This window comes from Amblyraja radiata, chromosome 10, assembly GCF_010909765.2.
Source record: "Amblyraja radiata isolate CabotCenter1 chromosome 10, sAmbRad1.1.pri, whole genome shotgun sequence".
Classification (NCBI taxonomy): domain Eukaryota; kingdom Metazoa; phylum Chordata; class Chondrichthyes; order Rajiformes; family Rajidae; genus Amblyraja; species Amblyraja radiata.
Genome location: NC_045965.1, coordinates 24,057,255 through 24,071,638, shown reverse-complemented (window position 1 = coordinate 24,071,638; position 14,384 = coordinate 24,057,255). Strand labels below are relative to the sequence as shown.

The window sequence follows — 14,384 nt, the reverse complement described above, 5'->3', positions numbered from 1 at the left end:
TTCAGCCAGTTACCCACTACTGTTGTCAGACTGACTACCCTGTTGTGACCTGGTCCCTCCCATTTTCTCTCTTTCTTAATCGTAAAGTGCTGGAGTTATGCTCCTGTCCCACTTAGGAAACCTGAACGGAAAGCTCTGGAGACTTTGTGCCCCACCCAAGGTTTCCGTGCGGTTCCCGGAGGTTGCAGGTGGTTGCCGGAGGTTGCAGGTAGTGGAAGCAGGTAGGCTGACAAAAACCTCCGGGAACTGCACGGAAACCTTGGGTGGGGCACAAAGTCTCCAGAGGTTTCCGTTCAGGTTTCCTAAGTGGGACGGGGGCATACTCAGCAGGTAAGGCAGCATTTGTTGAGGGAATGGATAGGAGGTATTTCAGGTTGGGACCCTTCCCCAGAGATCATGGGTGGTTTAGTTATCGTGGTTGGTGTTGAGTTTTGTGGAGGGGTTTGGTATTGTGGAAGAGTCCCGACTTGCAAGGCCCCCAGACATTCCCCCCACAGATGCTGCCTGGCCTGCTTACTTCAGCACTTTGCATTTTGCTCAAGATCCCAGCACCTGCAGTTCCTTGTATTCCTCTCTTCATCAATCAGCGGTGCGTTCCAGTCCTACGGAACTGCGGGATAGAATACTACAGGCATGCATTGGTATTTTCCTTGCACCTTTGCAAAATGATAGGCTGTGCTATTCTATCTACTGCTTCTCTTTGGAGCTTAGGAATCATTTTGTTACGGTCCACCAATTTATTAATTTTTTCACAGCGCTAGATGCCCTTAATATTTTAAATAAAAACTAAAAATGCTGGAAACACTCAGCAGGTCAGGCAGCATCTGTGCAAAGAGAAACAACGTTATTGTTTCAGTCACCGATGCTTCGAGTGAATGCAGTTGAAGGAGATAGTGAAGAAGGTTGTTGGAACCAGCAGGATTCAGATTCAGATTCAGATTCAGATTCAATTTTAATTGTCATTGTCAGTGTACAGTACAGAGACAACGAAATGCATTTAGCATCTCCCTGGAAGAGCGACATAGCAAATGATTTGAATAAATAATAATAAGTGATAATAAGTGTCCGGGGGGTGGGGGGGTGATTGGCAGTCACCGAGGTACGTTGTTGAGTAGAGTGACAGCCGCCGGGAAGAAGCTGTTCCTGGACCTGCTGGTTCGGCAACGGAGAGACCTGTAGCGCCTCCCGGATGGTAGGAGGGTAAACAGTCCATGGTTGGGGTGAGAGCAGTCCTTGGCGATGCTGAGCGCCCTCCGCAGACAACGCTTGCTTTGGATAGACTCAATGGAGGGGAGCGAGGAACCGGTGATGCGTTGGGCAATTTTCACCACCCTCTGCAATGCCTTCCGGTCGGAGACAGAGCAGTTGCCATACCATACTGTGATGCAGTTGGTAAGGATGCTCTCGATGGTGCAGCGGTAGAAGTTCACCAGGATCTGAGGAGACAGATGGACCTTCTTCAGTTGCATCATGATGCAGATGCATCATGCAGGACATAGGTGAGCTGGAAGGTTGGGCACAGCGGGGGCAGATGGAATTTAATTAGGACAAGTGTGAGGTGATGCACTTTGGAAGGTCAAATTTTGGTATGACATTTAGAGTAGATTGTCCAGGGCCTTGATAGGCTGTACAGTGACCTTTGGGTGAAAGTACAACAATTCCTGAAAGTGGCTGCCCAGGTGGATAAGGTTGTGAAAAAGGCATTTAATATGCTTGCCTTCATAAGCTGAGGCATTGAGTACAAGGCATCATGTTGCAGCTGTACAAAACAATAGTTAGGCCGCAATTGAGAACAATGTGTAGAGTTATGGGTCTGTCCCACCAGCATGCGACTGCATGCGGCGAGCGCGACCTAACGTAGTCGCTTGAGCCGTATGGCCTCGCGGGGACGGTCCCACTTCGATCGCCGGAGCCGTATGGAGTTGTGCGGTGGAGTGGTACATTGGAGTGGTACATTGATCACTCAATGGAGTGGTACATTGACCACTATCTTGATGATGCGCAAGTACCTATTTGGAACATGTCAATTTCATGAACCGTGCCACTAACTTCCACCAGCTCTGAAAGCGTCTCTTCCCTGTTGAGTCTTAACCCAAACATTTGAAGAGGTTACATTCCTTTCTACTGCCTTTCTACTTCTACGGAGTAACTCAGTAGGTCGTGGGAATGCATAGGCAACGTGTCGGGTAGAGACCTTTCTTTAGACTGTTAGTCTTGAGTCTAAAGAGAGATCCCAAACTGAAATGTCGCCCATCCATTCACCTCCACAGAATCAGAAATAAACATTGGAAATACTCAGCATGTCAGGGAAATCGCTCTCCATTTCATGTCGTTTTTGTTTTTCTTAAATTGCCTCTCATTTATCCGGGAACATGTATCTTTCATAAGTTATAGGTGCAGAATTAGGCCATTTGGCCCATCAAGTCTACTCTGTCATTCAATCATGACTGATCTATCTTTCCCTCTCAATCCCATTCTCCCACCTTCTCCCCATAAACCCTGACACCTGTACTAATCAAGAACGTTCCAAATGTCCAACTGCGAAGCAGACTTGATGGGCCAAATGGCCTAATTCTGTTCCGATGTCTTATGAATTATTTGGGTGTGATAGTATTACAGGCCGTTGGTTAATGCTCCGCAGGTCACTGTACATTATTAATGGACCCTCATCCCTCTTTTATTCCCCCTCAATCTACTTTGCAACGCACCCGGTTTTCTGCCTGATATTCCTCCTCCAATTAACACCATTGATAACAGATTAACAACTCGCCCACCCCAAATTGTTCTGTGGGTATGTACGCAGCAGCAAATGTTCAAGGACATGACAAGCCCAGTTTTCTCAGATGCTGCACCGGACACAAAGCACTTTGAGGTGTTTCTGTGAGACATGATGCAGCGCTGCACTGAGACAAGCCTCTGTGCTTTTAATTGCATTCATCACAAGAAAATGTTCGGCAAATCTCCTTTCATCTGCTCACAGCACTTGACACATTGAGGCGAATCTCATTGAAATGCTCCATTTTGTCATCTGCATGTGTCGGCACCAGGACAGAAGCTTCAAACTGAAAAACTCTTTATCATTCCTTCCTCGTATGAAATTTTAAATAGGACGTTTAAATTGAATTTTAAATGAACCTTTGTTAGCTTCACAATGAAACAACTTTGTCTTTGAATCTGGATTAGCACAGTGTGTAAACACATACAATATGTGCCTTAGGAGCATCTCTACATTTAGATCTCCATGTAAATGTTGGTATGTGTATGCACATATTGTACTCTGCACAGTAGCCCATCTCCAGAAGACAGCAGACATTGGGACAACCTTTGCCATGTGGGCACTTACAGAACTCTGCAGACTCCATGAGGTCCATCACACCAGGCTCCCTTAACCGTTGTTGACGGTAAAACCTTTCTGGATATTCTGAGCTCATGAAAGATGCAGCATGAATCCAAATGCTTTCATACAAGTCGAATGTTGAGATGGCAGGCAAAGCTCAGGGGGTGCAGCCTCTAGCTTCTGGGTCAGAATGGAATGGGCCCAAGGATCACACTGGACTGTGGAGCAAGCGTGCCAGGCTGAGAATATTGAACCATCCCAGCTGAGCGACTCCAGTGCTCTGGCTCCACTTGTTCTCAGCTGGCCACCTTGGGATGGTTACATTGTTTGCACGTTCAGCTCCGGACTCTGCCCCAGAGCTTTGTCGAGGGAGGAGGTTTAGTTTAGTTTAGGTTAGTTATGTTAAAAGATGTGGCGTGGAAGCAGGCCCTTCGACCCACACCAACCAATGAGCACCTGTACCCTATCCTATACATTAGGGGTAATTTACAAACTTACATGATAAATATAATAAACTTTTAAAAAGTTCAGTGTGTTATATATATATATAGTGTGTTATTTTATATATATATATATATATACACTAGACCAAGCGCAGACCCGTTGGGTCTGTTCCCCCAACGTGCGGTTATGGGGGGGGAGGCGGCATGCAGCATCACACACTAACTACCCCCCCCTCCCGCTAATGGAGGGGAGGAGGGGGGAGAGAGAGAGAGAGGGGGGGGGAGGAGAGAGGGGGGAGGAGAGAGGGGGGAGGAGAGAGGGGGAGGAGAGAGGGGGAGGAGAGAGGGGGAGGAGAGAGGGGGGGGAGAGAGGGGGGGGGAGAGGGGGGGAGAGATGAGGGGCGGGGGAGAGGTGGGGAGCAGGGGTAGGGGTGTGTGGAGGGGAGGGGGGTTTAGGGGAGGGACGGTGGGGGAGGGGATGGAGGGGGGAGGAGAAGGGGGGAGGAGGAGAGGGGGAGGAGGAGGGGGGGGAGGAGGGGGGGAGGAGGAGAGGGGGGGAGGAGAGGAGGGGAGGAGGGGAGGAGAGGAGAGGGGGGAGGAGAGGAGAGGGGGGAGGAGAGGAGAGGGGGGAGGAGAGGAGAGGGGGGAGGAGAGGGGGAGGGGAGAGGGGGAGAGAAGAGGGGGAGAGAAGAGGGGGAGAGGAGAGGGGAGAGTGGAGAGGGGGGAGAGGAGAGGGGGAGAGGAGAGGGGGAGAGGGGAGGGCGGGGGAAGAGGGGGGGCGGGGGGGCGGGGGGCGGGGGAGAGGAGAGGGGGGGAGGAGAGGGGGGAGGAGAGGGAGGGGGGGGAGAGGGGGGGAGGAGAGGAGAGGGAGGAGAGGAGAGGGGGGAGAGGAGAGGAGGGGTAGAGGAGAGGAGGGGGGGGGAGACCGCAGCACAGAAAGCCAAAACCGGTCAAGAACAGAGTTTTAGTAATATATATATATAGATATATATATATAGATGAGGGGCGCGGGAGAGGTGGGGAGCAGGGGTAGGGGTGTGTGGAGGGGAGGGGGGTTTAGGGGAGGGACGGTGGGGGAGGGGATGGAGGGGGGAGGAGAAGGTGGGGGGGGAGGAGGATGGGGGGGTGGAGGATAGGGGGGGAGGAGAGGAGAGGGGGCGGAGGAGAGGGGGGAGGGGGAGGAGGGGGGCAGGAGAGGGGGGGGAGGAGAGGGGGGGAGGAGAGGGGCGGAGGAGAGGGGGGGGGGGGGGGGAGAGAGTGCCGTTTTACTTCAACCCAAACCCAAACAACCATTTGCAGGCAGTGCTTTTTTACCTCTAACCATATTTTCATTTTCAAACCAAATTAAGGGTACTCACAGTGCTGTGGACATTTGTCAGTCTCATTCAAAGCTCTGATTGAGGCACACCACTTGCAGAGACTGATTGAGGCACACCACTTGCAGAGACTGATTGAGGCACACCACTTGCAGAGACGGATTGAGGCACACCACTGCCTGATTTTTATAGTCCCTCCCCCTCCCTCCAGCAGGGGCAGCAGAGAGAATGGGGAATGTTGTAAAAACATAAATATCTCTGTCAATTTTCATCGACGGGAAAAATCCTCGACACACATGCGGCGGAGGGGGGCTCTGAGCGAGGTGGCCAAAAATGACGGCCGTAGGTGGCGGCGTACTCTCGGAAACCGCAGCACAGAAAGCCAAAACCGGTCAAGAACAGAGTTTTAGTAATATATATATATAGATATATATATATAGATGAGGGGCGGGGGAGAAGTGGGGAGCAGGGGTAGGGGTGTGTGGAGGGGAGGGGGGTTTAGGGGAGGGACGGTGGGGGAGGGGATGGAAGGGGGAGGAGAGGGTGGGGGGGAGGAGAGGGGGGGATTGGAGGAGAGGGGGGGAGGAGGAGAGGGGGGGAGGAGGAGGGGGGGAGGAGGAGGAGGGGGGAGAGGAGGGGGGTGAGGAGGGGGGAAGAGGAGGGGGGGAAGAGGAGGGGGGGAAGAGGAGGGGGGGAAGAGGAGGGGGGGAAGAGGAGGGGGGAGAGGACAGGGGGGAGAGGAGAGGGGGAGAGGAGAGGGGAGAGGAGAGGGAGGAGGGGGAGGAGAGAGAGGGGGGGGAGAGGAGAGGACGGGGGGGGGAGAGGAAAGGGAGGGGGGGAGAGGAGATGGAGGAGGGGGGAGAGGAGAGGGAGGGGGGAGAGGAGAGGGAGGGGGGGGGAGAGGAGATGGAGGAGGGGGAGAGAGGAGAGGGAGGGGGGGAGAGGAGAGGGAGGGGGGGAGAGGAGAGGGAGGGGGGGAGAGAGAGAGTGCCTTTTTACTTCAACCCAAACCCAAACAACCATTTGCAGGCAGTGCTTTTTTACCTCTAACCATATTTTCATTTTCAAACCAAATTAAGGGTGCTCACAGTGCTGTGGACATTTGTCAGTCTCATTCAAAGCTCTGATTGAGGCACACCACTTGCAGAGACTGATTGAGGCACACCACTGCCTGGTTTTATAGTCCCTCCCCCTCCCTCCAGCAGGGGCAGCAGAGAGAATGGGGAATGTTGTAAAAACATTAATATCTCTGTCAATTTTCATCGACGGGAAAAATCCTCGACACACATGCGGCGGAGGGGGGCTCTGAGCGAGGTGGCCAAAAATGACAGCCGTAGGTGGCGGCGTACTCTTGGAAACCGCAGCACAGAAAGCCAAAACCGGTCAAGAACAGAGTTTTAGTAATATGTATATACACACACACACACACACACACATATGGCTGAAAGACTCAAAATGACAGGCAGCACTCTGGAGAGAAGGAATGGGCGATGTTTCGGGTCGCGTCCTCTATATGGGTGGGTGGGGGTGTGTGTGTGTGTGTGTGTGTGTGTGTGTGTGTGTGTGTGTGTGTGTGTGTGTGTGTGTGTGTGTAAATAAATATATATATATCTATATGTATTACTAAAACTCTCATCTTTTTTCCTCCACAAATCTCTCTTCCTCGCTTCTCCTTCATGTAACTTGGAATCTACTTACACCAAGTCTTTGGCCTCCTCCTTTGCATTTCGTTAGATTTTCTGGTGTCCACTTCAGTCTGAATTTGGCTCAATGAAGATGTGGCCAAAATATCAGTCAGTGGATGCGACACAAACATTAACGACTCCGAGCCTATGCTGGCTGTCTCTTCCCAACCAAAATAAGCCAGCGGTAGAAACTTAGCAAGAGATACAGAAGCATGGCAGGAGATGGAAGGAGGCTTCCCTGGAACAAGACCCCCAACTAGGGAAAATGGCTGATCATCTAAAATCAGTACCCCGTTCCTGCCTCTTCCCCATATCCCTTGATTCTTTCTAACTTTCTCTTGAAAACATCCAGTGAATTGGCCTCCACTGCCTTCTGTGGCAGAGAATTGCACATTCAACAACTCTCTGGCTGAAAATGTTTTTCCTCATCACAGTCCTAAATGGCCTAGCCCTTATTCTTAAACTGTGACGCCTGGTTCTGGACTCCCCCAACACTGGGAACATTTTTCCTGAATCTAACCTGTCCAATCCTTTAAGAATGTTATATGTTTCTATAAGATCCTCTCTCATCCTTCTAAATTCCAGTGAATACAAGCCCAGTCGACACATTCTTTCATCATATGTCAGACTTTACAGATACAGTGCAGAAACAGGTCCTTCGTCCCCACCGACCAGCGACCACCCCATACACTAACAATATCCTATACACTAGGGATAATTTACAATTTTATCGAAGCCAATTAACCATACAAACCTGTGCGTCTTTGTGTGATGGAAGCGGAGCACCCAGAGATAACTCACAAGGTCACGGGGAGAATGTACAAACTCAGTACAGACAGCACCCGTAGTCAGGACCGAACCCGGACCTGCAGCGCTGTAAGGCAGCAACTCTAGCAATGCGCCACCTTGCCTCCGCGATGTCCCAGGTGCAGGGTGGTGTACCTGAAGGGGGTGTGGGGGAGCAACGTCACACTTACCTGCTCGTACTTCTCCAGCTCGGTGTGGTAGATCTGTCGGATCTGCGTCAGCTTGGCCCGGTAGTCCGTGTGCTCCGCGGAGTTGTCGGTGGCCGCGCCCCCGGTGGCAGCAGCAGCGGCGGCTGCGGCAGTGGAGGCGGAGGCGGAGCCTTTCTCCGGCCCGGCCACACCCTCGGCCAGCAGCATGTTGTCCAGTCGCAGCAGCTGCGGGTCAGGAGGCTCATCTTCCTGCGCTCCCCGGATACTCAACTCTGTAAGAGAACAGCAAGCCTTTAGACTGCGACAACCAAAGCCCTGAGACAACACCCCCTCCCTCCTTCACCCTCCCCACGAAGCTGATGAATGCAAGACTCCCACTGCTGAATGGACACAAAGTGCAGGACTAACTCAGCAGGTCAGGCAGCATCTCTGGTCAACATGGATAGGTGATGTTTTGGGTCGAGACCCTTCTTATTTCGGACACCTTGTGACTCCCACTGCTTCCTGCCGCAGTTGCGTTTTGTTTCAGTTTTGTTTAGACATACAGCGTAGAAATAGGCCCTTCGGCCCACCAGGTCCGCACCGACCAGAGATCCTGCTACATTAGCACTATCCTACACACTAGGGACAACTTACATTTTTTTACCGAGCCAATTTTTTACCGAACCTGCAAACATATACGTCTTTGGAGTGCGGAGGAAACCGGAGCACCTGGAGAAAAGCCACACTTTCACGCTGAAAGCAGACACTCTGTACAGACAGCATCCTAGTCAGGATCGAACTCGGGTCCTTGGCGCTGCAAGGCAGCAACTCTACTGCTGCGCCAGCGTGCTGCCCATGTGCCAATGACTGCCCTGCTCAATGTGACTCAGGGTGGCATTGGAGAGGCCCCCGATAGTTGACTGGCGGCTTGAGAGGTAATGTCACAAGAATCCCAATGACAATCTCTTCTGTGGAGTGGGAAAGGAGAGATACTTCCCTTATACATTTCTGGGCCCCAAAATGGGAGATGTAATTTTAGTTTTAATTACATTTTTTAGAGATAGAGCACGGTAACCAGCCATTCGGCCCACCAAGTCCATGCCGACCACTGATCACCCGTACACTAGCTCTACCCTATACACAATGGAGCATTTACAGAAGCCAATTATCCTAGAAAACTGCAATTCTTTGGAGCATGGGAGGAAAATGGAAACACGGTCACAGGGAAGAATGTACAATCTCCCTACAGGCAACACGTAGTCAGGATCAAACCAGGGAAGTAGATGCATTTGGATGCACATCCAGGAAGGCCTTCCCTGTCCTGCTAAATGGTTCCATGCTGGGACAGGAATGTGGGAAAGGACATTGGATGTGTCCAGCGAGAATGCAGCTGGCATCTGGCGTGTCGGCAATGTAGTTGAGTGCAGGCGACAGTGTGGCCTGCCAGAATTGTGTACCTTGCATCCAGCATGGCCTTGTTTCAAACATCAAGGTGTTGCAGTGGGAAGCAATTCTCTGCAACCCTTTGTGCTACAGAATGAGCTGAGGATACACGGATAGCCTTCTGCCTTGGAGAAGGAGAGAGCTTGAGATGTAGAGGGTGCAGCACAAGGCTAAAGCAGCTTCACACCACCACGTGATAAGTACCTACACTGAGGGCATTCATTACATTGTCTACAGACATCACTGTCTAGAGGATACTGATTACAAAGGTCACTTTCCTCAGATTCAGATACCACTGGCATTGATTCCAGAGGGAACACTGTGTGCGGAGGTCACTGTGTGCGGAGGTCACTGTGCGGAGGTCACTGTGTGCGGAGGTCACTGTGTGCGGAGGTCACTGTGTGCGGAGGTCACTGTGTGCGTAGGTCACTGTGTGCGGAGGTCACTGTCTGGAGAGCATTGATTCCAGAGGGAGCACTGTGTGCGGAGGTCACTGTGTGCGGAGGTCACTGTGTGCGGAGGTCACTGTGTGCGGAGGTCACTGTGTGCGGAGGTCACTGTGTGCGGAGGTCACTGTGTGCGGAGGTCACTGTGTGCGGAGGTCACTGTGTGCGGAGGTCACTGTGTGCGGAGGTCACTGTGTGCGGAGGTCACTGTGTGCGGAGGTCACTGTGTGCGGAGGTCACTGTCTGGAGAGCATTGATTACAGAGGGAGCACTGTGTACACAGAAGACATTTAATTTAATTTCAGCTTTAGTTTAGTGATACAGCTTGGAAACAGGCCCTTCAGTCCGCACCGATCAAAAATCACCCTGATGGTAGACAAAAAATGCGGGCCCTCCCCTTCCCAGTTCTCCCACAAGTCTCCGCCTACTTCCTCTCTCCTTCCCGCACCCCCCCCCCCCCCCTCCGACATCTGTCTGAAGAAGGGTCTCTCCATAGATGCTGCCTCACCCGCTGAATTTTTCCATAATATTTAGTCTACCTTCGATTGTTCCAGCATCTGCAGTTCTTTCTTAAACAAAGATCACCCTGATACTAGCAGGAAAGAACTGCAGATGCTGGTTTACATCGAAGGTAGACAGTTCTGTGTTATCCCAATTTTGCATTCCAGGCACTAGGGACAAATCACAGAAGCCAATTAGCCTACAAACCTGCATGACTTTGGAATGTTGAAGGAAACCGGGGCACCTGGAGAAAACCCACGCTGTCACAGGGAGAACGTGCAAACACCATGCATACAGCACCCATAATCAGGATAGAACCTGGTTCTCTGGCGCTGTAAGGCAGCAACTCTACCACTGCACCATTATCACAGAGGGTATTGATCACGAGATGTGAAACCTGAAAATAAAGCAGCGGGCTTCAATAATTGCTTACGTAAATGCACGTTGATGTTTGTCACCTATTGCACAAGTTGGGGGTGACTGTAACTCCATTCAATGCTCTTCCGGCAAATCCCCACAAAGTATTTTGCCAAGGATTCTTTCCTTATTCCAACATGTAATGTTTCCTTCAGCTTCTGAAGTTTCTGAACAGCCCCTGCTATTCCAGTCACAATTGCGCTCACACCTGCAAGAGGAACTTGGGTTCTGGTTGACTCATGGGATGTGGGCATTGCCAATGGGCCAGCAGTCACAGCCCTTCCATGACACCATCCCTCCTCACTCCTCCAGCATTGCAGCCACTATTGCGGGCCACGGCTCAGCTCAAGACGGTCAGTGCAGCCTTTACAATCTGCCGGATATCAAATTGCTCACCTCGAAGGAAGTACAAATGAAGCCACTGTTGGCTTCCTGCTCATTGGACATAAAATGTAACATTTGCTCCAAAACCATGCCTGCTCTTACGCCATGTCAATGAAACAGATGGATGACCACTCAAAGAGAATGTTCCATAAAACAAACTGCTGGAGTTAAAACAAACTCAGCAGCTCCAGCAGCATCTGGGATGCAAAGACATCGCATTCCCTCCGCAATGCTGCTCGAAAGGCTGTTCCTCCAGCAGTTTATTTGATTTTTCTGACAGAGTCCAACATCTGCAGTCTCAAATATCTCCTGAGACCCCCCTCCCATTGGTACGGAGCTTTTGCATTTTTCAGCTTGAAATTGTGCAAAGTGCAACCTACACTTGAATGCAATATTTATACTTTAAATTGGATTAGCTATGAATAAGGTTAGGCTAAATTACATTCCTAATTACATTCCACAGTAGAGCCAGGCTCTGATCAACACGTGCAGCACATGACTGATCTTAGTATATTCATGTATGGAAATCAGATTATAATCAAGCACTTGCCCCATGTTGACCAACCTGGGTCTCACTGCAAACCTGGTACTACTCCTGACCCTGACTCCAGTTGCATACCTTCTCTCATTCCTGACCCAGAGTCCAGCCTCACACCTGGCCCCCTGGTCTACCCTGATCATAGCTGCTTACCTGCTTAGGTTCCCAGTGCTGAACACTCCCATTGTCCCAGCTTTGACTGCACACCTAGTACTATTCCAGACCTTGACTCTGGATGCACACTTGGCCTTGCTCCTAGCCCCCTCTGCACTGCCAATATATCTGACCCACACATAAAGCCTCATTTCTGAGCTCCTGGACTTAACCTATTACGTTTAAGTCTGCAGCTGCTTATCTAATGCGGTAATCTTTTATGAGGCACTTCACGGACCAAATTTTGTATGACAAAATCTGCTACATCCATTGGCTTCCTTGTTATCTAACATGCTAGTTACTTTGTCAAAGAAGTCATCAATTGGTTGAACACAATTTCTCATCCATAAAATTATACTCACTCAGCTGTATGTATTCTATTACCATTTCCTTCATTTTCCTAACAAACTGTCCTGAAGTCATTTTCACCCCCAATATCTTCAGTATTTTGCTGTCTTCCTCTCAGCTGGGACAGTCCAATAACTATATATTTAAGCAATAATATTCTATTTAATGTGATCTTGAGAGTACATAATATTTAATAATAAAAAGATCTTTGTTTTGATTGCACCTCCCAACATGCATACATTATTATATTACAGTTAATCTGTACCGAGGGCACATTTTTTCTTCCAATGCTCCCCATTCCCAATTACTTTCACATTGAAGTGATTGAAATCCACGTGAAGTTTAAATGGCATCAGAAAAATAAAACCTCCGGAATGGATGATATTCATTACGTGGTTGGTTGAAGTCAGTATCAGCACAATTACAATATTAAACTTTGAATCTTCAGATGTCCTGGTTCAAGCTAAAACTAAAGACAAATAATAACTTCCTCACACATTCCCCTGCAAGTATCTCTGTCACTGCTTTAAAATATGCCCCTTCTTTGAACGAGCTCTTAAACATTGCATCTGAATCAGTTTCCATCTGAATCAGTTTCCAACTCCTTGAGGATGTTCATCCTCATGCTCAATTAATAAAACCACGAGATTGGGGACATTTCTATTTCTGTCAAAGGAATTTGGGAGGGGGGCGGGTTTAGAAATAGTCCCCAATAGAGTGGCAAATGACAACAGTGCTACCTTCCCAATATTTAACTGAAGGAAATAATAGGTTATCGGGGCTGTATGTGACAGACACCTTGCATGTCATTTTAATATTACACTTATCCAATCCCCCTGGATATTCCGGATTAATAAATTAAGGTTTTTGTCAACTAATTACAAATCAGGCTAATTATAAATCAATAATATTAGCCAACTCTGAAACACGAAGCGCTGAGCATTGGGATCCAGACATCACGGACAACTGGCCTCAGTTCCCCGCTCACATCTGGCAGTACTCTCCGTCTGAACCAGGGGCCGTGGAGCGTTTTTGAAAGTGGGGGGGGCTGAGTGATCACTGGCCTTGTGAGTACCCGTTGAGGGAGTGGAGCAACTGAGTAGGGGAAGGCCTCCCACAGTAGGAACTTTTTTAAATTTAATGTATTAAAATCATGTTTTAGTGCATTGTTGAAGTATGGTTTCAATTTTTTTTGTTTGAAGTATTTTTAAGAGGTAACTTTTTAAGGGGTAACTTTTTCCACACAAAGGGTGGTGGGTGTATGGAACAAGCTGCCAGAGGAGGTAGTTGAGGCAGGGACTATCCCAACATTTAAGAAACAGTTAGACTGATACATGGATCGGACAGGTTTGGAGGGATATGGACCATAAGCAGGTGGCGTAGCTGGAACATGTTGGCGGGTGTGGGCAAGTTGCGCCGAAGGGCCTGTTTTCACACTGTATCACTCTATGACTACATTATACCTCCACCATGCATGAATGCTTTAAAATCAAGTGGTCGAGTTTTATTGCCATATACTCAAGCATAGAAACATAGAAAATAGGTGCAGGAATAGGCCATTCAGCCCTTCGAACCAGCACTGCCATTCAATATGATCATCTAAAATCAGTACCTCTTTCCTTTTTTTCCCGCCATATCCCTTGATTTCGCTAGCCCCAAGAGCTAGATGTAACTCTCTCTTGAAAACATCCAGTGAATTGGCCTCCACTGCCTTCTTGGCAGAAAATTCCACAGATTCACAACTCTCTAGGTGAAGAAAGTTTGTCCTCATCTCAGTCCTAACTGGCCTACCCCTTATTCTTAAACTGTGACCCCTGGTTCTGAACTCCCACAACATCGGGAACATTTTTCCTGCAGTTACAGTAAGTGAAAATCTAGCAGGCAAGCAGGATGCTTTCACCAACCACCCCCATTTGAAGGCCAATATCTTCCACCGCTTCGACCCAGTGCTTGGTACCTACTTCCAGCAGCCACTGGTTGTCCTTCAGGACGCACCGAGCCGTAGCCTGGTCCATGTCGGTCACCAGCGCGAATTCAGCACAGAGACTCTCACTGCAGCGGCGCAACGCTTCCAACATCCCTGGGCTCTTGCACTGAGGCTGCTCCATGGCCGGAGCTGCAGCGAGCGACTCGCCAGCCCGGCAAACACTCGCCAGCCCCGGCTCCCCGCCCGCATCTGTCCCCTCCGCCGCTTCTGCTTCCATCCCTCCCTCAGCCCCGGCTCTCCAACACCCGCGGCCCATGCAGTTGACATTAGTTTTGAAATTCTCATTGATCACAGAATTTCTCTCGACAGAGCATGACAAATTCTGCGATCAGCGTGAGAGCGTGAGAATTTGTCGAAATGCGTGAGTCTCACGCTCAATGCGTGAGTCTCACGCTCAATGCGTGAGTCTCACGCTGAATGCATGAGAGTTGGCAGCTCTGAAGTTGGG

General features: G+C 49.8%; 1 protein-coding gene across 1 annotated transcript in view; it reads right to left on the bottom strand.

Moving 5' to 3' along the window:
* Nucleotides 1–14,057, bottom strand: part of LOC116978119 (pre-B-cell leukemia transcription factor 1-like) — a 60,302-nt gene extending 46,245 nt beyond the window's left edge. The window contains exons 1-2 of the mRNA XM_033029142.1: nt 14,003–14,057; nt 7,759–8,009 (exon numbers count right to left, since the gene is read on the bottom strand). Of these exons, the coding sequence (XP_032885033.1) occupies nt 7,759–8,009; nt 14,003–14,057 (306 nt within the window). The remainder of the gene's footprint in view (nt 1–7,758; nt 8,010–14,002) is intronic.
* Between the last annotated feature and the right edge of the window lie 327 nt (nt 14,058–14,384).